General features: G+C 40.9%; 1 protein-coding gene across 1 annotated transcript in view; it reads right to left on the bottom strand.

The window, feature by feature from the left end:
• Positions 1-24,912, bottom strand: part of PARVA (parvin alpha) — a 60,395-nt gene extending 35,483 nt beyond the window's left edge. The window contains exon 1 of the mRNA XM_057418240.1: positions 24,634-24,912. Within this exon, the coding sequence (XP_057274223.1) occupies positions 24,634-24,769 (136 nt within the window). The 5' untranslated portion in view covers positions 24,770-24,912. The remainder of the gene's footprint in view (positions 1-24,633) is intronic.
• Between the last annotated feature and the right edge of the window lie 612 nt (positions 24,913-25,524).

Raw genomic sequence — 25,524 nt, 5'->3', positions numbered from 1 at the left:
CTTGCGACACAAAAATACTACTCAGAGTAAAGACAGCACAATTGGTTACTAAATAGCTTACTCAGTATTGTGATACTGTTTCTCAAGTGAAAAACTACAGCGTATGCATTTACAAGGATATCCAAAATTGGCCCAAAGTTTGTGCTAGAGTACAGCGAAAAACCCCTTGATTTATAGACCTATGCATTAACAAGTCTCTCTTTCTTGTTTCTCTCCACCTTCCATTTAGTCTTCACATTACTGGAGCTGGATTTCCTCTAGGTCTGGGCCCTATTCACTAAACTGCACTAACATACCAATTCCATCTTGCAATCTCCTTTTCTAGAACACTGCCAAGCTGGCAATATGGTTCCTGAGAGGCTACTTTCCCTGACATGCAGTATGCTATTTATTGACACACCACTATTCCCATGCAGTTTTGCACCTAAGCAGCGAACTGGATAGCAGTTCCGTATGTTTGAGCTGTTACACTCCTCTGGAAAATTGTATTATTTTAGGTAAATAAAAGCTAAGAGCAGCAGGAAAAAATATCATAAAAATGCAGCCGAATTTGTTTCATCCTGCCTCCATCAGCAAATTTGGTCTATGACCTCTGCATATGAGTCATGCAACTAGTTTTAAAACTTGCAGTGATTTATATTTTCAGGACAGGAAGTTCAAGGCTTATGTTTCTATTCCCCAACCATACATTATTTTTCTTCATACACAATTCCTTGATAATTATCTATGAACTAAAATGTATAGGCATCTTTTTTCCTACTTTGTGGTGCATATTAACCAAAACCATTCATCTCAATAACCAGCCTCTGTGCTCTTGGCAGAGTACAGCTGATGCGTAGGTTATTCCTGGAACCATACTAGGTCGATGCTCTCATCATGACTAGTTTTAGTCATGGAAACAGGCTTCTACCAAGACACGCATTGTTTGTGAAAAAGGAAATTCCCAGCATATCTGTCAGAAACAAGTAGTAGGGTACACCACTTTAATAAAAGTATCTAATATTTATGCAGTGCTGTTGACCAGAAAACCTTTCTTTGTTCTACAAATCAAGTAATGCTTGTTAGAGCCAAGGGCTTATATCCTACTGAGAAAGCACTCTCCCTATCCCTCTGCAGCATGGCTTTACTCCTGGAGTCCTACGTTTATAAACAGATGAAGAGCAGCAAGTCAAAATATCACACAGGCACCAGGAAAAAAGGAGACCATCTATCAGACTATTTCTGATTCCACATTCAGTAACCTAACTTCCAATTATTTTTTCAGATAAAATCATTAGTATACACATTACTGTTTTGCTGCCATTCTGCTGATCAGAACCAGTGCGAAGGCAACTCCAAACCGAACAGAATTATTTATGGACCTCTGTAGGCTGATACATAATTGCACGACAGCTTCAGTGAACTGGACAGCCTATTTCCAAGAGTTTACAGCACTTCTATTATGTGGGCACAGTCTGGAACGGCGAGATAAAAGATGACTCTACAACCCATTGTGTACGCCTGGTACATATTTCTTCATCTTTGGAATCTGGATTTTAATCCCAGAAAAGGTAATGCCAGGGTTCAAAGCACATGGTCCATTCAGCGAGCAATGTGATGGTCAGTATCTAGGTGACCTAACACTTTCCTGCGTGTCTTACAGGTCTCTACTTGAATTCATGTTCTGCTTTGAAGAGAGGTAGCAGAAGAGGCTACTTTTCAGTTTCTTTGAACATTATTAGCTGGACTTTTGGGTCCACTAACGTGTATTTTCTATAGTCTATTTGATTTGTACTGCAGCACCTGAAAGATTACAAGGAACATCTCACTGACTTGAAAAAGACCATTTGTTTCCTTTGTGATGTAAGCCTACAAGAAGCACAATACAGATCTAGATACAGGTAAATTGACTTTACCCTTTACGGACCAAGTTACAAGTTACCGTATTGGTTAGGTGCAACTAATTAAGCACTCTTTCTTCTTCCTGTAAAATTCAACAAATAATCCCTTCATTGAGTAAAAGTGTACAAATCTGTCTCCACAGTTAAATTCTACAGGGTTCTGTATCTTCAGCATATGCTTCTTCAGGATATTTCACAACAGCAGAAGCAAAGCATCTCACACACCAGAGTTTTGACTATTGTGTGGCACTGTTGTTTTTCCTGTGTGCTCTCTTCAACTGGTCCTGTCCAGATAATTGAGAATGTCTCCATCTTATTTCTCTATAGAGTACTAACAGTGATCAATCGTTCTGCTTTACCCTCATGGGCAATCTTTGGAGTCTCATCAATAATACGTTGGCAGCTCAATCTAGATGGAAATCTGTGTTCATCCTTGGAAATCCTTGCTTTAAATATATTTTCTGAAACAATCAGACTTTAATTGATCTTAGTATTTATTTCTAGTCTGAACGAGTTAAAAAGCAGGTGAGGCTCCCCTGCTGAATGATCAACTCAGGCATAAAACCTGATCTCTTGCAGATCTCGATCAGTTTTAGAACTCTGCTGCAAAATGTTACATCTGTGACCAAGTTAATCCTAGTTTCTCTTTTAGGCCTCCAGATACAATCAAGGATCTGAAAGCTTCTGGTTTACTTCAAATGTTTCCATTTTCATTAGTACAACAGGGCAAGTCAGGCAAATCCTGCCCTTTGCTGTTCCTGCAGCCCAATTGCTGCTAAGAAGTCTATAGTAGTAGCCAGCATGGTGTTCAAAACCTTCTCCATAGCTGTGGTTGCCCTGCAGTGTTAACAGGAAAAGAAAGCAAAACTTTAATTTGTCACTGAGGTAAGCACTTACCGACTGGGGGCACAAGCAAAGGTCAACACATCTGCTGTTTGAGAATTACAGTGGCACTTTAAGCCTCATGACACCACTTTGATGCAGATAATGACTGTCATTATCACTATTTTAGGGATAAGAGAACAGACAGAAAAAGAGAATTTGCATGCAATCTCAGAACAGAACCAGGATTAGCGATCAAGGGCTACTGGCCCCCAGAAACAAGCTTAGCCCATTTCAGCATCAGCCCTTCACCTTGTCTAAGCTTCACTCACTCGCCAGAGCATCACTCTCCTCTCACATACTTCATCCTGATTCAAGGTGGTCACCTCCTGAATACTCCTATGACCTTGTCCACCCCCTTCAAGGCCATTGCTTGTTGTCGCCTCTTCACTGTTCCATGCTGGTGCTGCTGCTGCCACTTCCTCCCCACCTCTGCTTTCCTGGCTTCCCCCTTCTACACCCTACAACTGCAGGCACAGGGCCAGAGCTGGTAAGTCCAATAGATCTTGTTTTCCAGATCCTGCAGGGAGCAGAACTAGAAGTAAATGATGAAAAACAGTGCCCAAAGCTGCCAGCCCAATTTATCACACTTTCAATGCAGGTATTAAAAATAGGAGAAGGACTATTAACTCTCTCTTGTCCTACTTAGTGTCACCTTGACTATCTGAACTTTGCCTTAGAAGCCTGTTTCCCATGTTAACTGCTGATTTCACATTCTATCCTAGAATGCATAGTTCTCAGCACAATCCCCAGCCTCCTGCGATTCCTGTGGAATACTTTCTCCTGACAATCTTTAAAAAAAGTCTTTACAATATATTAGAACAAGAATCTGATAGCCTATGTTTCTAGAAACCAATGCTGTCAGAATTAAGTTTAAAAGCACTGCACAGGCAAAAGAAAATTATTTACTGGATCACTCAGGAGGAAAGGAAAGATGTTGCCTTTAACAGTCAAAGACATCTACCACCTTGTTAAAAAGTATCAACAAGCCAACCCATGTTGATGAACAGATTTCCAGTTTCTGGGCCCTCACACAGTAAACCTGTTGGTTTGTAATTACAGCTCTCTTTGCTTTGCCAGATCAGGGGGAAAAGGGCAGGCAAGAGGCTGTGCTTCACCACAGCAGCACCTGCATGCAAATGCAGCAGTATCAGCTTAGGGGCTCAGAAGGGAACCACTTGCCACAAGTAAATGCAGTTTGACAGCAGCTCCTAATAAGAGGAAGGAAAAGAGGGAGAAAAAGAAAAGTGATAGGAGACAAAAAGGACTTTATAAAACAGGGCTTTACTGCTTTCATTTGCAGCATTTTCTCTTTGTTCTGTTTAAGCACCAAGCCTTCCAATTCCAGATACTGCACAAAAGAGATACCTGTCTAAAAAAGTGTATTTCCATCTGGAACTGTCTTACAAGATGCTTCATAAACTCAGCAGCCCATCATTAGGAGTAACAATGAGCTACCCCTAATTAATTTGGTACAGCCTCTGCTTTTGATACCAATCAAATCAATATTAATGGGGAGTTTGTGCTTTCTCATTACAGCACAAAATGAGTACCAATCTTCTAATGAAGATTTTTTGGACCATAAACTCTGTTTGAGGTCAGTGTAGTTGGCTTCCTACCACCCCCCTTTTTTCAACCAGGATGGAAAAAAATATATAACGATGTGCTATTTAGTACCTGGATAAAAATCTACATTCAGGCTGCCTACTCTGAGAGACTGAAACCAGTTCAATATGAAGAAATCTCAGTCTAAGAAAATAAAGATTTTAGTAGCTCACAGAGCTCAAATTAAACACTTAAATAGGTAACACTAGATATTTCTCATGCTGCCTCACATTTCTCTATTTATTTTTATCTGCAGGATCAGGCGTGTTAGAGAGGGAGGCCTGGTAAGAATTGCCTCAGCCATCATTCTTGGTTACTTACATCTGTGGTCAATTTTCCACACTTTCTTCCATAAAAGGTAAACGAGGCACTGTACTTGCAACAGGATAATCTAAACAATATGAACAATGTTACTGTTAAAGACCATCTGGCTCATCAAGCACAGCTCCAGACTTTTAACTCCTTGAATAAAGTGTGGAGCCTTGCAGTGTAACTTTTTCTCCAAAATGCATTTTTAAAATGGCAAAACTAAGAGCTCCTGGAAACACAAGGGATTTGAGAGCAAGGAAATTAATTTTCTGGTTCTATCCCTCTTGTATCTTACACAGGCCACAATCCAGGCTGGAGACAACACTTACATGTCACATTTTTCTACATAAAAACACCCTCTCAAATTTTCCACGAGAAGCCTCTGTGTGTAATGGCTGCGTGGGGCTGGCGTTTCAGAAGGGAGACAAGAGGGTTAAGTATTTCATAATTCACTTTAACTTAACAGCCTGGTCTTGCCACTTCTTAAAAGGTAATAAAAGTCAAAGAAGGGTCACCACGAATTAGAAGAAAATGGAGCAGGGAGGGGTAAGTGTGAATGCAACCAAAGAAGGCCTTTGTTAATTGTACCGCAATTTCTTATCTGTTAGATAAATTAACAAGTGGCTGGTCTCTGCTACAGCAACACAGGAACAAAATAATCAACAAGAGGGCAAGTCAGTAGGGAGAAAAGAGTGATCCAGAAAGTCCAAAGAGTAGAGAAAGCATTGGAGCTGGCTGTACCCTGTGCACCATGAGTCAGATCATAGCTCCGTGCCTCAGTTTCCCCCTCCCACCACGGGGGAATTGCAACCCACAGATGGCACTTTCAGGATTCACTGCAGTCCTGTGAAGTGCTCTGAAATACAAGGCGGTAGCACATACCATGCTGTGAAGCAGAACAGCTCCACCAACATCCAGGCCTTAAATACTCTTAGACATTTTAAAGGCTATGGACTTCAAAACACACTTGGTTTTGAACTGAACAACAGAATTAAATCTTGTCATTGGTCTTTGTTCAGCCTTCTCTCAGTTCTAACTCTGTGATTATTGTGCACAGAATCGGATAAAGAGCTCTGCAGCACCATCAGTGCTGGCTGTAACAGGGCAGGGTTTTGGTCCTCAAGAAGTGGGGGGTTTCTCTAAAAAAAGTTTTAGCTGCATTAAAAAATAACCAAACCAACCAACTGGTTTGTTGAAACACTTTAATGCTTTTTATTTAATTTCTAAAAATATTTTTGGAAGGCAAAGCAAAGAAAATTAGTTAGAGCATAGTTGGATGCTTTCTTTTAGGGTAAACACAGAAATTAATTTTCATATTCACTGGTTCCTTGCTTTAAATTCTGCATCTTGCTTTAACAAGAAACATCACCCTGTCTGGTCTCTAGGTACAGCGCACACATGACTGAACCTTCCCCTACAGTAAGTTCTTCCAGCCACTCCCAGAAACATGTGCCTACAACCCTTTTTCAAAGTCTACTCTAATTTTGATCCAATTTTCATTGAAGCTATTATATCATAAGCCCACTGCATACGTATGCTAAATTCTTAGCTTACAAAAACTGTTTAAAATGCAAGCAGGGCTTTTTTTTTATTTTTTAAAGAAAATATTTAATATGTGCTCATGACTCATCAATTAAAAAGAAGAAGCAGTGTTACAGTAAGTAACATAGGTCAGGCAGCTTTGTGATTAATGTGGTCAAAAAGTTAGAATTCATATTTAAAATGTCGGTTGCTCACACTGAAACAATTAACCCTATTTACTGAGCATCAACTACACCAGCCAAGAGAACCAATCCCAACATACAGTTTTAGAAAGACGCAGTGTTATATCACAAAACACTTATATTCAGTGTGTGTGCCTCCCCTTGAGAAAAAAAAAAGGGGGGGGGGAATCTCCACCTTATCAAGAGATTTTCTGGGTGTAACTCCTTCAAAATACATGGAGCTTTCAGTATGAGATGCCAGAGTACAATGTGTAAACTAGACATGCCCTAGTGGCTCTTCTGCTGCAAAAGCAGCCTGTTTTCTCATGTATCAATTTAAAGCCCCTTTCCTCATACTAAAGTTAGTATTAGGATTTGGAAAAGGAAAACAGAAATCATTTGATCAACAAGGAATCTCCTGTCGAACCTCCCTGTACGGTAATGGTTACATCATTTTCAAAAGTGTCTGCCAATTACATTGTACATCTGAGAAAAATGATTGCTATTTTAAATTTACTTTTCTGCATACTGAGCACTCGTGATAGTAAGCATCAAATGCACTGTATGCAACTACTGGATTTTAATTAAGTGCATTCCACAGGAATAATACTAACACGTGCTGAGTGATAAGTGTATATGCACTAACACTGTTCTGTAAAGCCTTAAATTACGCGCTTCAGTGTGTTTGATTTAAATCCTAGAAGACATTGTCAGCAATTGCTGGGATTACAACTTTCAATTAAACCTAGAACTAAATTACTGGATTTTAAACCATTTCTTTAAGCCACACCTGTCTGCTAAGCCTTTCACCACATTCATGCTTAATAACCCTTAACATTTTTCGTCTAGAAAGCTCAAATGGTGTCTCAAATTGAGTCCCTGTCACTGCTCCATTTCACATACCTGGAAACTGAGGCACACAATAATTAAATATCCAAACCTAATGCAGGAACCTGTGCCAAAAGGTACCAAAACCATCACATGGTCAGAGGCCAAATGGGAAAACTCACTCAAGAAAATACTGGGAGACAGGTTTTGTAAACGTACATAGAAAGAGTTGCCAATGACAAATTGTTGGACACTGGCAGAGCATTATGAAAAGCCATCATATCTGTTCCATACTGGTCTACATCTGTATATCTACGGCCAGTAAGTGCTAAGCAGATCAGGCCTTCGTTTGCCTTTTTTCATGTTAAATAGCAGATATAAGAGAGAGTTGCCATTTATAAAAAATGCTTAATAAGTGAAATATTAAATTAAAAAAAGAAATTGAAATCTAACATTCCTATTTAGATTATAAACATTAGAAAACAGTCAGATAATTATACCAAATAGTGTAATTCAGCTTTTCTTTCAAGACCTGAAACTGTAAGGTTTCTCTGGAGCCTTTAGATGGTCTTCTCCAATGACACACTCAGAGGAAATACTTACCTTTTCGGTGTAAAGGGAACAGATACTGCACTAGGGTCCATGTATGTAAATTAATACAGCTGATTCTGTAGCCATTAGTTAGGATGAGTACTCTAGGTGGGCACGTTCAGGGTGGGATTTTCAGAGCCAAACAGTAGACTTGGCAACAGAATGTTATATTGAGTAAGCAAATGCTCTAGTTGGCTTTGAAAACATCATCAGTCATGTTTCCATCTAACTGAAGAAAAAAGAAAGAAGGGGGAAAAGAGAAAAGAAAAAATATAAATTCTTTCCTCCTGATCCAGGACTATTCTCTATTTGAGAAAGTGGTTAATTGCCCCTTCCAATTAACGTTAAGCTTACTCAGGCTAAATCTCACCAAGAAACATTTGGTGAACTTTATATGAATCTCATATGGCAACATACTCAAATTTTCTTAAAACCTCATGTCCATACTCCAGGCCAAGCTACACCTGAAGAGCTGCATGGATGCTGTGCATGGTGGAAAAGCAGTGGGGACACCGGGGAGAGCTTTGCATATGCACTTTCACACACCTGCAGTACTGTGCACAGTTCCGGGTGCTCCTGTACAAGAGATATATGTGGTCCAGTGAAGTGCCACAGAGATAATTAACAGCCTGAAGCAAGTCTCATGAGGAAAGGCTGAGAGAGCTGGGAACGTTTAACCTAGAGAAGAGAAGGCTTGGGGATCTCATTAATGTGCAGAAGTATCTAAAAGGAGGCTGTAAAAACGGCAGAGCAAGGCTCTTTTCAGTGGTGCCCAGTGATCAGACCAGAGAAAACAGGCACAACCTAAAACACATAAGATTCCATCTCCATCGGGAAAAACATTTTTACCATGAGAGTGACCAAGCACCAGCACAGATTGCCCATACAGGCTGTAGAGTCCCAGTCCTTGGACATATTTAAAAGCCATGTGGTTAAGCTGGCTCTAGTTGGCCCACTTGGGCAGGAGTGCTGGTCCAGATGACCTCCAGAGGTTCCTTCCAATCTCAGCCATTCTGTAGTTCTGTAACTCCAGGCACATAGCAATCTTTGTAGCTCAGCAGTGAGACTGTCACAAGCAACTATGAATGGATGGAGACAAATTATCCCCCCTCCCCACCCATCACACTGCCTGTAAGAACCCAAAATCACAGGGCTCTGGTGCGCACAGCGATTCTCTCCAACTCAGAAATGCTCAGAAGGTTCAACTATTGGTACAAACTGGGGAGCAGGACTTCCGCTGCTCAAAGAATCAAGAATCTACAAAGCCATGCATGCCCTCAACTACTCTTTACACACACAAACGTCAAGCAAGTAAGTCGCATTCAAGGAAGCCTGAGCCATGTACATATACAGGAACAACTCATTCTTTTCTTGAATTTTCCTATAGAGTTACATTCGCTTAGTATCCTGGTAAAATGCAGTGTTGCACAAATATGCTCTGGATATAGGATGTGGTACAAGTCAAAACTATTAAGAATTACTTTGTCTTTTCTCTTATCTGTTAGGCATATTTCAATATATGTATCAAAATCCTTGTACACATCAGGTTTTTTTGTATCTTTGAGAAGAAAGTGTGAAACTAACACATCACCTGTGAATAAAGCAACGATGCTCTCTTTTTCTGGAGATTGACATTACAAAAGTGGATGGCTGTTTTCTGCAACTGAAATCTCGGAAACTGCACATTCTAGCCTATACTCTGAAGTAATTGCTTTGAAGCAAAAATAAAAGTCCTTGCATTGCTGCTTCTTCTGCAAAGGTTTTAATGACAGTAACAACAATATATGCTAACTCTTTTAAAGCCTGATGAACTAAAAGACAAGGAGAACTCTGCTGAACATAGAATCCTTTACAGAGCCTGCATGAAACAACTGAAGAAAACTGCTGCAGCCGATTGTAATGTCTCCAGGTCTTGGCATTCATTACTTAAATTCAGTGGAAACTGTTCATCCTTGAAGCAGACTGACTCACGTACTTTTAACTTCTAATTTCCTGCAAACAATCCATTAGTTTTTGGCAAGTTCCATACTGCACAGTACTTACACAAAAAGGGCAGCTCCCAAACTCTTCCAATTTCAACAGTGTTTTTTGTAACAGAGTTTAATGCAAGTAGAATTTGTACACATACCCTAAAAAACTGAACGTGATCCCCACCTAAAAATGACTGACACACTTATCAAAGGTAAATGAATTACTCTGTTCCTAAATGTTCTCTTCAAATGTACTTGTTGGGGCAAATCCCACTGGGCTGTACTATACTCTCCATATGAGGCAGTGGGTATTTACCAGAAAACAGAAGCTGGTTTAGATGCAGAGTGTTTTGTTTTGTCTGACAAAGAAAGTAAAAATACATTCATACTACTTACTCTTCTCCCCAAAGTGCATTACCTACTCCTATACCTCTCTGGGTTTACAATGACTGAAGTGAGCCACGGGATATGTAAATGCTAATTCCATCACTTGCAACTACAATTGTTTTTAAATTTACTGTTCCCTTCAAATATTTTGTCACCAAGTGGTATCTGAAATATGTCAGTAACTCAAAATGGGAAATAACTGTGGTATCTCCAATGCCACCATTTGGTAACTGTAGATAAAAGTGGTCTAGCAAACGGTGACTAGTAAAAATATTATTCTTCTATCACCAGTATATAATTTCTTAAAAAATGAGAAAAGAAACAGAAGCATCGACGTACATACATACATGTGAATATAGCTTTCAGAGTATTTGGTAGGATTCCAAATACGTACGTGCTCCAGTTCAGCTAATACAGTAGGAAAGTTTCCCTCTAAAATTAATTTCTTCGTGCACCTTGCAAGGTGTGGGGCTGAAGTGTTCAACCACACTAAAAATGCCAAACAGCAGCACAGATTTCCCCACCTCAGCATATCGACTCTCGATCCACACAAGGCAATCATAAACAGGTTGCAGCTTCCACGCTCATTCAGTTCCCAAGCCCTCTCTCCTGGGACTGTCAGCTAGCACAGATTATTAACTGAGATTTGCAAGATACTTGACTCTTTGTCAGAACTGACTCAATCTCATTCAAATGATTTTACTTAAGTGATACAATCATCAAATAGTAGTGGATTTTTGGCCACCACAGGAAAGTTTAGATGCAACAAAATAGTACCAAAAAAAGTTTTGCAAATAAATAGAAGCAAGCTCCAGAATCCTTTGAAAGGTTTGTTTTCAAATGTTTAAAAATACATTGAAACAGCAAAGTAGACATTGTGGGAACTTAAGTAGGTGTTTAGGCACCTAGATTAAACACGTATTTGGGTGTCCAAAAGAAACCTACCAGCTCCGCAGAGGCCTGCATCTCAGCTGGTAAAGTCCCCCAGATATCGAATTCTCTGTTGCCAGATAAGAACACAGACATGAACCTGATTCAAAACCAGGTGCTTATTTCCCAGCTTTCTTTCCCAAGCTACTCTGCACAAAGTATTTCCACTGTAAATAAAATATGCAAAGATGTCAGACCAAAGTTGCAATAATTACTGCCTACTGCACAGGGTTACCTTACTTTCTGCACAAGTAGTGCTGCTTTTGACATTTCATGGCAATATGTTTGCCTTATTTTCCTGGTATGGAAGTTATTATTTTCCACTTCAGAAAAACCTCTCTGCTACCTTGCTGAATCCACTTGGAAGTATCCCCAAAGACTGTTTAAATGCTCAAACAATTACCATAAACCTAACCCCCCCCCTTTTTTTTTTTTTTTTTTTTTTTTTTAAAAAAAAAAAAGTAGTTCTCTGATTTTCTTTTTTAAAACTCCAAGTTCTTGCAGTCAGGCATAAGGTTCAGTCTGGCAGATCCAGTCCTCACTTTTTCTACTGCATTTTCAAGCCTGAACATAGTATGTGCCTGATTTAGTCCTTAAGCTCTGTGCACTCTGACTTGATCCATGTATGCACTTCTTCGAGCACATGAACGGTTTTCTTGACTTGTCTACTTGACTTACCTACTTGCATGCTTATTGTCAAGCATGGAATTAAGCGGTTTGTTATACTGATCCCAAGTGCTTAGCATCTGAACAGCATGAATTTTTACTCAATTGAGTAAATTTCAATTGAGTGAAAACCTTTCCCAGAGCTTCATCTCTCTATCCATAATAAGTGCCTACATATAACTTTATTTGCCTGACAAAAGAGTAAAATTTACAGGCATTTTTATCTCTCTGGGATTTATTATTGAAACTGAAGACCGATGGTTTAACTGGGGAATCAAATGAAGCAGAGCTGGTTTACTACTCATCTAGGGGTTAAGCTAATTTGTTAGTGCCCTTGCTGTTTCTTGCTGTCAGCCACTATGCAGCCACTCTTTAAATTCTGAAAAGAACACCGACCTTTAATCTGTGGTATTAGTTCCTTTGACAAAATGGAAGATTATGCCTTTTTCCCACAAGCCTTCATGCAAAGCTTAGCCAGCTTCCATCTGGTCTGGCTAATTAAATGTAAGTTAACATTAAGTTAAGAGCCAGCTCCAGCCCACAGACCTTCTATTCTGCAACTGCAGATTTATTAACTGGCCAAACTATTTGAGAATTTAATTCCAATTTTTGATTACTTTTATTTTATTCTCACATGAAAACAGGGAAATGATTTTGAAGACATATTTGCATAATTTCAGCTCAGAAACACATAATATTAAGACTCGCTAATAAGAATCTGAACCGCCATAAAATTGTCAGGTTTTTCTCTTCTGTATTTGACATGTTAATAAAGTACTGTCATAACAGTGTGAAGAATCTGCCTATTATGCACAAGATCTGGAATCACTGGAGCTGTACACTTTTAAGCTGGCCGTGACCCACAATCTGGCCCTATAAGTACTAAAACTAGAGCCAGTTGTTGTATTCCTTATTCAGTCAAAACTTTCTTTGACCTTAATGGGCGTCCTGTCTGAATAAAGAACAAAGGGATTAGATCTAATATGAGGAGTTACTAATTGCAATCATGCCCACAGTTAACTTTTCATAAAATCCATTTGTAAAACTGAAAAAATACAGAGAATCTAAGTCAAAATGGTGCTTTATACTATTCTATTTTTAATATTAACTCTACATAGGACTTGTACTGAATCCGTTTTGCTGTATTTAACATTAAGTGTTAGAGAGGAAAATTGTAAGTTTCAAGACTTAAAATAAATAATGTGGCAAAGTTAGATTTATGGATTTGTTTTAACACGACATTACTTTGAGAAAATTCTTATTTAATAGAACAGCTTAAAACCTCTTAATCAAATCCTCCTCAGAGGCAAAGATAACATCAAGAAATGCTATTTCTTCACAGGTTAATCTAATATAATGCCTGCTGCAACAGTATGTAAAGCAAATTAAAAAATGCGAACCCCACAAAACTTCTTCCTATTTCACAGAAAAAAAAAAAGGAAGATGGTTTTAAAAAACCCAAACAGAACCAAAAAAGTTAAAAGTTCAGTTTCATGTGAAAATCCAAACCATATCAAGACATGCAACAGAGAGTTAAAAAAAAAACCCAAACAATAAAAACTGTGACTGGCACAAACTGCTGTCTAATGGAGCAAGACTAAATGCTGAAATTAGGAGACCACTGCTAATTTCCACTTCTTACCCTGAATAAGATCACATGAGTAAATCAGCTCAATTTGCCTTTCTCAGCCTCAGTTGCCCAGGCAGATGGTATGGATAGAACAAACATTTCTCCTTTTCTGTCCTCACTCAAAATTCTCAGGTGTTTAGAAACATTCAGATGAAGGTGTTCTGTGTAATGGCTGACTATTAGCAACTATTATTATGCTGGAAATAGAAATGGATAAGTAATTCACTTCTAAGACTCTGAAATTAAAAATGATGTTGTTACGGAGTCCAAGACCAACAACAGACAAATTATTTTTTATCAAGTTTAGTCATAATATGGGATTTTCTCATCAACTTAGTTTGCTTTCTCCTCTACTCATTAAGGTTTTTATCAAGCAAGTCATTAAAATTTTTCTCATGAACCTCTGAATTGCCATTTTATCCTCTGCCTGGCTTACATTACATTTCTGCTCTTAGTGTACACACCGACTCTGTTTTCTTCACAGCTCACCCTGGGAATGCTGTTCTGCACCTTTAACTTGGACACAAGCAACTCAGAACATATAATAAAGTCCACTGGGATAATCCCTTCAAGAATGAAATATGAGACACAAAATGCAACCTAAATTTACCAGTCCAACTGTAAGATTAGACACAACCTTCTTCCAAAGACCCACTAAGATTCGGCTGATATTCAAAATACCAGACCTGCAGTACAGCGAAAGACTGAGCTCCATCCTGACACACTTCTAGCTGATTCTTGCGATCCAATTCCTGGCACTTCACTCGACTCACGCCAACTTTCCTCGTCAACTGGAGCCACCTTGTGCCCTGTAGAGTACCTGCACCCTTCTGTCCAGGAAAATCTGTATTTACATACTGGCATTCGGTGCACGTGAAAACTCCTAAAACGTATTTATTTGGATTCTATATAAATTGCTTCATTTGTGAGTAACTGTTTCGAGTCAGTTAAACATGAACAAAATAATAAAGACGCAAATCAACTGGATGTTGATTAATTTTTTCCAATCTAATGCACCACTGCAATGAGTTTTTAGGAAGTATGCAAGGCACTAAGTCACTTTGAACACTCGTGGTATAATGAGGAACACCACCACTATTTTTCACTTTATTTTCTGTTCTTACCTGTAATTGAGAATTATAACAAAGCAGTGACAAGAATCGGAAACCATGAGCTGCTTCACTGCATGTTTTATTTTGTAGTAAACCAATAAAATCTCTTCCTCTGCAGTAATGAATTTGAGAGTACAGCATACAGCCTTAAAAATGTTTACAAGTGCTACAGTTCAGATTTGGCCTCTAGCCATAAAATTTAAATCCAGCTTTGAAGCATTCCCAAAACTCAGAGCTGATTTTTTTGCGTGTGTCTCATTATAAAACAGGGATCACATGCATCAAATAGATCTGTATGTATTTCCAGAGGCTACTGGGTCAAATCTATGCCAAATCTACCATATTCATATTCTTTTATTCTAACAAGATCAATATCTAATAGGTTGAGGGTATGAGAATACAATATATATTTCCTTTCCTTCTAAAAGCAAGGGTGATTTTCTCTATTCCAAGTGGGGAGGACAGATGTGATCACACCCTTCAGTAAAATTAATACACATTCATTTAAACACATGAGACCCGACACTTCTTCTAAAGCCTGAAAGCATAAGTGACAAAAAATAACCCACAAAACCCAAACCCATAAACGACTTAGTTACAACAAAACCTGTTCTGGCCTTTTACCATTCTTCTTCTTCATCCACTCTGACGACAAGTTAGGCATATCATCTTTTGAATCCAGTACTGCAATACATTATACTGCATTTACTCTGAGCACTCTGACATTATCATTATCTTCTTTTGTGCCTGACAGCAACTGCAGCTCCTATAATGCCATTATTGCAATTAAGAACAATCTGAACCATTGACAGCATTGCCTCATTTGCTCTAGAATCCCCTGTGCATTAGTGTTCTTCTAAGCCAATATTTCACTATTAATAGTTTTCTGCTTTAGAACTGCCTACGGTTAAAGGAAAAAAAATTATCAGGCCTCAGCCTAACTCGATGGCTAAAGAAGAAACTTAAGAAAAAAGAAATTTTAAAGACTGTACACTGGCAAACTGTTACAGCTTTTCTTTGAATACGCTGAAAACAGATTCACACACTGCCAACCTATTCAGGCCGTTACCCAGGTGAGGAAGGTTATTTTGGCTTGCTTCAAAAGGACCACCTGTACAGATACAAAAGAAAACATCTCTTCTCCTACTAAATGTACTCAAAGTACTTCTCTGTCAAAACTCTCCCTTTCATTAATCCAGCTCACAGTTGAATAAGTAGGGCACAGCAATTTAGACATCCTTGTCTGGGAAATTCTAACCTTAACATCCACCCTTGCTGCACACGTGCTCTCCAGGCTGCCTGTACCCCTGCCTACCTGTTTGCAAAGCATGATGCCTGCTTGTTTGCTAAGCCACAAAGATGACCACTACCATAGCCCTGTAACTGTCTAACACCCAAGGCTTAGACTGTCTGTAATTCCAGTGAAACAATCAATAATGAGCTAAAGAACTGCAGGTACAACTGGCAGGTCAGCATCGTGCAGCTCTTAGAAGCTACGGCCAGAAAGCCCACAGCCAGGTCAGGAGAAGCAACTTGTATTTTTCCTCTGCAGTACATGAGAAGCTGGAGTATTAAGTTCTAACATAAGGGAAACCAGGAGTCATTACCTGCAAACTATATGAAAAGAGCGACGTTGGAAATCCACCTATGGAATGGCACCTGTAACATCGATCTTTGTCTAGCTTTAGTAAACGTGAATACAGAAAAGCACCACATGAAAATGACTAAAGAAACATGGCTAGTAGAAAAGCTGGTTATCTCCAAAGGATAATACAGAAATAAAGCATGAAAAATATTATTTTGCCACTCGCTTTCTCCAGTCTGTTTCTAGTCACCTTCATCTGAATTGATTGCTTGGCTTTGGTGGCTGCAGTAGTGCACAAGAAGCCAGCTCTAATTAGAGCACTTCTGCATGCAAAGGCAGGCAAAAAGAGATTCAAGACTGCAGTACAAATACCAAAACCAGGGTGCAGAATTTTCTTCTTGTGACCACACGTTCCATTAAAAAAAAAACAAACATGAACCCTATATTGAAGAAACATTCAGGAAATTGAACCGCGTAGGCTGCATTTAGGATTTTTGATGCTTTCAAAGCTTTTGCAGTGTAAGATTGTATTTTTATGTCTGGGAAATCTCAACCAGTCTGGAGATGAACAGCTGCACCTCAATCTACCATGCCCTGCAGTCTCTGCTCACAGCTTTTGAAGGGGAGCAGTGGTCACTGACAAATGTTGCACCCCCTCTTCTACCACTCTGAATAAAGTCCCTTTTTCCAAGTAGAATTTCATAGGTTTCACTACAAATAAAGGTTAATTTCACCCACCAATGGGTCAGTGCCATAGACTACTCAATCACTCCATAGGAAGGGAAATGAACAGAATCAGCTCTATGCTAAGCAGGAATCAGAGAAGACGAAAGGACTTAACGATGACTACAGCTATCAAGAATGACTCACAGAAATAAATATTCCAGGTATTTTTGTCTGCAAAAATAATGATCTAAGAAATGCAAGATGAGTAAAATATTGTCAACCATGGTATACTATGTGGTGTGTAACACAAACATCAAGAAGTCAGGAAGAGAAGTGCAAGGACTAAGAGAAGAGCAGTATTGCTAACTCATGACCAATATGCTCCCTTTAATTCTGCATTAAATCTACATATATGACAAGAATGTTTTATAGCACCACTTGCAATTATTTCACAGGGACTACTACAAAACTAAAAGGAAAGCAGAACAGTTGGGAAACTGTAGAGCCTTGTTACTTAATCCTGCAATTCTTTGTATTTTGAGTAAGGTCATCACTTGGTTGAACAGTGGCACATTCTAGAGCCAGGTGCAGGATTTGGGTGAACAGATGGTGGCTAATCTTCCTAATACAGCTCTGCCAACACAACTCACTCTTGACCAGTCACATCCAAGGTTTTCTTTTTTTCTGGCCCTTGGATTTCTCTGGCCTATCACAGGTTGTCAAGGAGTACTTGCATGGTAGGCAAAGGAATCACATAAGGCTGCTGATCTGATTTTGCTTTTGGTCCAAGACATCTTTTGTTTGTGTTTTAGTCTTGTCACCAATGTGAATTAACTCACTGGTACACTCAACACACACATACACACCCAACCCCAAGAGGGACAAGGGTATCCAAACCAAGTAACGTTATCTATTAACAAGTACTAGTACACCAAACAGAAAACGCATGATGACACATATAAAGAGCAAGGCTTGGAGTACAACTACACACTCAAAAAAGTACAGCTACTGCAACTGCAGAAGGCACAAGGAACACACAAAGAGCAAGCTAAGCCTTCAGCCCCACCCTGGCCCTGCATTTGGAAAAGCTGTAAGTGAAAATGTGGAGCACTGCAACATATCCTGCCTTCCAGTTCACCCTCTCATGCAAAATGGCATCACACTACTTCCAGCACAACACATTGACCACCTAATGCAGTGTTAACTGCCCTTTCAGGAGTCATCTCTTCTTGGTTTTGGCTGCAGTTTAGCTAAGACACACAAGTATATTTTTATAGGAACTGGTGTGGGGAGAAAAAGGAAGGGGACAAAAGCAGCAAATGGAAAAGCAACAATATTTTAGGTAAACCTCAAACACTGCTCTTCTGTTTACTTCACACAGAACTGCGCCCTACAAGTGCTGATTTCACCTTCAGCAACATCAGCATTCTGCTGAAAAAGACTGCAGAACTCTGTGGACTAAATTAAAAGGAAGCAATTGATCTCAGATACAGTGAAGTAAAAAAAGAACTGGACTGCCCTTATCTTAATCTCAGCAGAAAGGCAAAGAGCCCAGGTTAAACTATTTGGTCGCAGGGAGGTCATGGTTTAGTAGTTGCAGAAGGCATTAAAGAGAGAAAAGAAAAAGTAGGATATATCCAGAGATCTGGTCCAAGAGAGACGCACAAAGGCACAGACCTGTACTTATGGGAAGCTGCTTTTCACCTGTAGGGTTTCAGAAGATGTAGACCCCCACAAGCAGTAATCAAACCCAGTGAGAACTCTCTTGGTCAGAGTCTTGGACTTTTGGTCTTCTCCTACCTTCAGAGCAGATTACTTAAATGCCAATAGAAATGTTAAGAGTTCTAAAATCACAGATCCTCTTTCTTGACAGCATGCTCACTTTACTAAGGGTAAAAATGAGAACTTCTTATTTACTCTCTTCTACAGCTTCACTTTGTTATATCCACCTTCACACTGAAGACTGGATGCATGCCTTTATGAGTCTAATATCAGGGATAGAGTATTTTAAACCCAGAGATGCAAAAAAAAACCAAAAAACAACCAACCAAAAAACCCAAAACTGAAAAAAAGGTACATCAGTTTAAGTTGGTCTCTAGCTGTTTTTTAGTTCCTTCCATCATGACTGGCCAGAGGTACGAGCTTCATCGGCCAGACCAGTCCACTTGCCTCAGTTGAGATCCTGAGCCATTAGACAACTGAATCATTAGATGATCTCCAGAGGTTCCTTCCAACCATATCTATTCAGTAACTCTGGAACCCAACCTTGTCAAGTCTCTGTGACAGCGCAATCCAACTGGCAGCTTGTGGCCACCACCCCTGCCAAACCGTCAAGCACCTTCATCCATGCCAGCTCACAGAACCCTGAAGAGCTCAGCAGTGACCACTATGACCAATGCAGCACAAGGAGAGGGGAGCAGCTGCTACTGGAGAGGAGAGGAAAAGATGGAAACTGCCTTAGGGACAACCATCCTCCCTACCCCTGCCCTCCAGCCTAGTCCCTCCTCCTAGCCCAGCAGCACCTCAGAGAGCAACCACTTTCTGCAGCCAGAGCCTTGCTCTGCTCCTCTTCACCACCCTCCTTTCTTTAACCCATTTCATGCATGTCCAGTTTTATCCTGTATGAAACCTATAGGCTCAAACAATGAAGAAACTGCTCAAATGGGAAGAACGCAGGAAATAAAAGGCACACTTCTTCAGCAGCTGACTTGCCCACGCAATTTAAGGCTGCTTTAGGAAGTCAAACGCAAAAACTGGCTCCATACCCACATGCAGGTAGTCAAGAGAACAACAGAATTAATGACCATATTGGGTCAGAACCACAGTTCAAAGCCCAGAGTCCCAGCCCCTGGCAGAAATGCATACTTAACAATACAAATAGGGAAAGGCAAAACAACAGAATTTTTTCCCTTGGTATAAGCTTCCTTAAATAGGTATGGACTTCATGATGGCTATTTCATGGTTTCTGAATGTGAAATGTCTCTGATGGCCTACATGATTCATTCCTATGTGGGCCACTGCAGCCACTTCGTTTTTCATCTAGAATCCACCCAGACCCACTTTTAGCCCCAACCCCCCCTTAAAAAATATTTCTGGCATCCAAAACATTGTATCGCAATAGGTTTCAGAACTTAACATGCACAGAGAGAAAATAATACTTGTCACTTCGGTTAGTTCAAAAGCAACCAGATGTATTTAACAACTGAAGAGTGCTCCTGTGGGAACAGGCAGGAGGACCTTGCTCTATGTCCTCTTCACACACATCCCCTACAGCATGCATGGGTCCTCCTGCCTCCAGTGAGACACCACCACAGCTGCCTTTGCCTCCTCTTTGGCAGAGAAGAGTTTGACAGTGCTGTGTTTTGTGTTCATTTCAACACTGCCAGTGCATTTTACATATCCTATGTTTTACAATCCTATATGAGCTAACTCCCCTATGTATGTTTTGCACATGCTAGGAGACATTTGCATAAACCAGAAACTGATAGGCTCAGCTCTACCACGACAGGATTCCCTTGGATATAGACTCAATAATCTGAAAAGAAAAAAAGAAGAAAAAGCCTCTTTAAACTAAAACCCTAGAGAAAATGCACTAGCTAAAATTCCAAATGAGATCATGAGTTCTACCAAAACCGAGACGCTGGAAATAATGTTAAAATGCAGATTAGAGAAGGAAAAATTCAGAAAAGTATGCAAGATGTACAGATAAAGAGGTCTAGGTTGCAGTTATTGCATGCAGGGACTCTTCACACTGTTTGTGAAAGTACAGTGCCTAGCACTGACCCTCTGTTTAGCCACATACGAACAACAACACATCCTTAACCATGTCTTAGAGATAACAGCTAACAGTGCTTATCAGTTTCTGATTATTGCAGAGCAACACTTGTCAAAAGAGAAGACAGAGGCAGGGAGAAAGATCCAAAAGCTATCAAAGGCTACAGTAGTTACTCTTCCACCTGCACAAACCCAGTGCAGCATGGCTTGGGTAGTTTATTTTCTTTTAATACACTGTAGATATGCTCAGAAGGCTCACAGCAATGAAATGACAACAAACGAAGCCTGTGAGCCTTCCCCTTCTTTTTCTTTTCACTTTCCATGTTCCTCCACTTAACAGAAGTATTTTATCTACTGAACAGAACTTGCTCCAAGGCAATAATTATTTCAGTGGTAGTATTAACAGGTTTTGTTCAGCAACAGCTTATGCAGCTGCCTATGATGTGCCTGTGGCAGGACATGGTAATAAGCAATACAGGATACAGAGGAAAGATTGCAAGCACATTTCAGTCACTATGGGCAGAGGTTGGAGGTAAAGCATGTTATGTCAGACATCAAAACCAGCTGTTCACTGATTCTGATGGCACAAGAAGGCCTAGATACACTGCAGGTAAAGAGAGGAACTCTAAAGTACTGATGTAACAGTGACTATGAAGCCCTCCCTGTGCCATTTTCTTTCCATAGAACACACTATACACTCTCTTCAAAGCACCAGTATGAAATTAGTGTTCAGTGGCCCATTTTCATTGTTTGCACTACATATTAGCAAACACAGGGGTAAGACATATATCAGTTCTACTTTCAGCTTTGTCTGCATTTTAAATACAGCATCAGGTAGAGCAGTAGAAAAGAAAAAGCCTGCAATGCATTTAAGCTAGTCTAGAACCTCTCATGTAAGAAATAGACAAGCAAGAAAGTCTACTGGCATGAAAAAATAGCCCTTTGCCCCAGTAGTGCATTACTCAAAAAGAAATTACAGAACCAGGTCCAAAGAAAACTATTCAAGAATGTCAATTAAAATTCAGCAGAACACTTCTTGTATACCAAGAAATACATTTCTTTCAGAGTCGAATGCCCCTAGCCAGACCAAGGAATGATGTCTCAGTTGGTGAGTCACACAGCAAACCTTTTAGTCATGGATTCCAGAAAAACCAAGAATTTTACTTAAAACACCTGAAAAGCTCTCATAACCCTACACTTATTCTTAATTTGTGTTTTTCATTTGTAGCAATTTCATCTTATTCTGTGAAATGCATGATGGCAACAAAGCAAAGACTGACAAAGGTAAGGTTATTATCAAAAAGTAGCAGAATCTATAATATTTTACACTGTTAACATACTCTTCCTTAGCATATCAAAATTAAAACAAAACAAGACAAACAAAAAAAAAAAGTACCCTAAGTGGAAGCTAAAAGAAAATTCATTCCTCTTCCTGCCCATCGACACCAAATAAACCAGGCACAAGTGCAGTCAAATTACTGAAATTGATGTCATATCAGTTGGAAAATTGACTGAGCCTGTACAATTGTTCTCTACCAAATTCATGGGTCCAAGCTGCTTCACATCTGCTCCTATGCAATTTAAGCAGTTCTGAACTTTGCTCTCTGTTCCCACATGTGTCAGATTTATTAGTATGTCAGAGGCCAATTCTTAAGATTCCCCACTAAGGTAAGCTATTAGGAGGAGTGACATTTCTGTGTCTATAATTGCCAGGCCAGGAAAATTCAAGGAGGATAATCACGCATGACCTTAGCGAACCCACCATGAAGAATTCATCAGATAACACAACACACCCCCCTACATCTAAAAAAGATGTCATTCTGTTCTCTCCTTGCACTTGTATAAAGATAAGTTTAAGACACAATGCAGACTACTCTATAGACCTTACAATTTAATTTAATTTGTGGTTGGGTTTTGCTAATACAATGAGGTCAGCATGCACATTAACTCCTGGTAGATCAGGGCTGGAATCTTCCAGCAGCATAAATGGGGTGGGCCAGTCTTTGAATGCTTTTCAGGAATGGAAGGGATGGAATCTTACTTTAAACTACAACTAATTCTGGCATGCAACAGTTCAGTTGTACATAGGTCATCAAATATTCTAGGATTATCTCATCATTTTCTCACTAGAGAAACCATAACCCTAACCTCTGTATGTGCTTCCACTAAAAAAATGTGACAAACACATGCAGAAGGATGTTAAGGTGAATTGAATAAAATACTTTTTCTTCCATCAGCATATAACAAACTTGTTACAAAGTTAAAAAAAAAAAATTAAAATTAAAAATCTCCAAACCAAACTACTGTCATTTCTAAATAGACTTTAGAAAATTGGGAAACACAAAGGACCAGGACAACACTAATGTTGTTCCAAAATTTCAAAAGGGTAAATATCAACATGATGAGACAATGAAATGGCAGGTACAGGTGGCAGTTGATAAATACAGATATGGAAGTAACAAGAAGAAATATTATTTCACAGAATACAGCTTTTTGAAAGATTACAAAATTTTGGATAAAAGTAACTGTTACTTTAACAGTTTCCTGGAGATTTGTAACTTAACATCTGTCACTGAGGAAAACAGCACGGTTTAAAAATGACACTGGGCATACTAAAACTACAAATAGGCAAAATTAAATATTTGTGAATACACCTATCATATAGTCACCACAGACAACCACTGCCCTTTCAATGCTGCTAATATTCATGAGTACCCTAACAGAATAATATAACAAAGTGAGAAAGCAGTTTAGTTTGCCATTATTCACTATTTCATCAACTTCTGGCCCATCTGCAATGACCAGGAAAAGCCAAATAATGTGGGCACAATGGTGTAACATGTATTTTAATTGAAAAGCAAGACCATGCATCTCAGAAAGATGATGTGATAGTTACAGAATGAGGGCTGTACTAGCCAAAGTCAGATCATCCTTGTCCACAGCGCTGGTACTACTCTGAAATACTGTGCCTGGTTTCATTACCCATGTATAAATATATGAAAAGCAAGAGTCTGCCAAGCATAAACCCCTTCTTCACACTTGCAAGCAATGAACACTTTGAAGTGACTATTACTTTGGCTCTCTTTGCATCATATTTAAATTAACATCAGCTGGGAAATGATGGGTGAGTGAGGTTAAATTCCAATTCTCTGCCTCATGGGATTTTAAATAGGCAAATTCCATACAGAGTGGATATTAATTCACATGCATGGACAAAGAAACACACTGTTGTATGTGCTTAGTGTTCTCCAAAGGTCCACTGACATGAGGCAGAAGTCTTTTGCTTAGTACAAGAATAACTATGTTTTAAGCCTCTGAGGATCGATTCCTGTTACAAACATTACATCAGTCTTGTGCATCACACTAGTTTCTCAGAGCAGTGTTTACTGACCATACTGTAGGCCAATACAAAGCAACACATTATGAGTCAAAGAAGATCTGAGCATCAAGTTTTGGGGGCTTTGCACCACAATTCAGAAGACAAGTGCTCTTGACCGGCTGCTAGGCGCGGCCGAGGACAAACCGCGGGCTCTCCCCAGCTCCGCGGCGCTGCGAGGCACTGGGGCCCGCAGGCCTGACGAGACCGCAGGCCGCCGAAGCGCTTCAGCCTCGGCGGTGAACCACCACCCTTCTCCAGCCCGGGCACGCCAGCCCATCCTGTCCCAACCGCTTCGGGCAGTACGAACTCAGCACTGACTCCACACGGGGGACACCGCTCACCCGCCCCACCGCTTCCCGGCCCGCAGTGCGGCGGGCCCGCCTCGGCCGCAGCGCACAGCCCGCCCCGGCGCGGGGGGCTCAGCAGCGGAAGCTGTATCGAGGGTGGTCGGGCGAGGGGTCTCCCGCATTTCCCCGCCGTGACGTGCTGGCACCGCGGAGCGACACCGGGGAGCGGCGCCGCGGCCCCGGCCCGCAGCCGGCGAAGCCGCAGGGAAACGACGCGCTCCTCCCTCGCCGCTCGCCTGCCCACCCCGCTTCACGCGTCCTTCCCCAGTCAGCCCCTTCCTCCCGCTCCCCAGAGCCTTTTCCCTCTCCCCCTGTCTCCTCCCTCCCCCCCCCCCCCCCCCCCCATTTTAAGGTAACTCCCAGGAAACGTGCAAACCTGTAATTTTTACCTTCTTTGGCTTTTTTCCTCCTCGCCAGCGTGCCTCCGAGCTTGCCGAGAAAGGAGTCATCTTTCTTTCTGGACTGGGGAGATTTAGGGGTGGGGGACTTGGGGGAAGAAGGGGACTTCTGAGGGGAGGTTGCCATGATGGCCCAGCCGGTGCTCGGGGATGGAAGAGACGGGTCCGAGGCCCCGATGCCGTGGGAGGCTGCTCCCGGCTTTGAACGGAAGCGGAATTATTTCAAGCATTTGAGGCAGCTCCTGCTCCGCTCTCCCGACTCTCCCGCTCCTTCCCTCCCTCCCTCCTCCCGCCCTCCCGGCGCCCGCCGGGGAGGGCCCGCTCCCCTCATCACGGCTCCCTCCTCAGCTCGCCGCCCGGTCAAATCCCCCGTCTCCCCTCAGCCCAACGGCCTCCCCTCCTCAGCCCAATGGGCGCCCCTACCTGCCCCCCTCAGGCGACTCAACCGTGGGCCGAGGACCTCGCTTCGCTTGCCCGGAAGGGCCGCAGCCTCAGGGTGGTATGAAGGCCACACTCACCTCTCAGCTGAGGGACACGCAGCTTTTTGTGGGCCTGCTGTACCGTACACTGAGCGTCGGGGCAATGCCTCATCCCGTGGTCCATCCACCCTTACCGGCTTGCCCCGGAGCCAGGCACTAACTCGTGCTGGTTAGTCAAATGCACCAATGTATGTGACCACACACATGACAATGCTAGTTAGCAGGAATGCCAAAAGTTTAAACACGGGTATAGAAGGGCCGGACCAGGGCTCAGACAGCTCAAGTCATCCACTACTACCGTAAGTGAAGGCACTGGAAGGATGGAAGCTGCTGGCACATGTTGAAGCTTACTACATACATTTCAGTCTTGAGCCAAAGAAGCTCTTCTGCCTGAAGGTGTTGA

The sequence above is a fragment of the Pezoporus wallicus genome, unplaced genomic scaffold (genome assembly GCF_028554395.1).
Source record: "Pezoporus wallicus isolate ANWC-B61680 ecotype Strahan unplaced genomic scaffold, APGP_CSIRO_Pwel_v1 contig_2025, whole genome shotgun sequence".
Lineage (NCBI taxonomy): Eukaryota > Metazoa > Chordata > Aves > Psittaciformes > Psittacidae > Pezoporus > Pezoporus wallicus.
The sequence above is the reverse complement of the archived record's forward strand: the minus strand, read 5'-3'. Positions and strand labels throughout refer to the sequence as shown.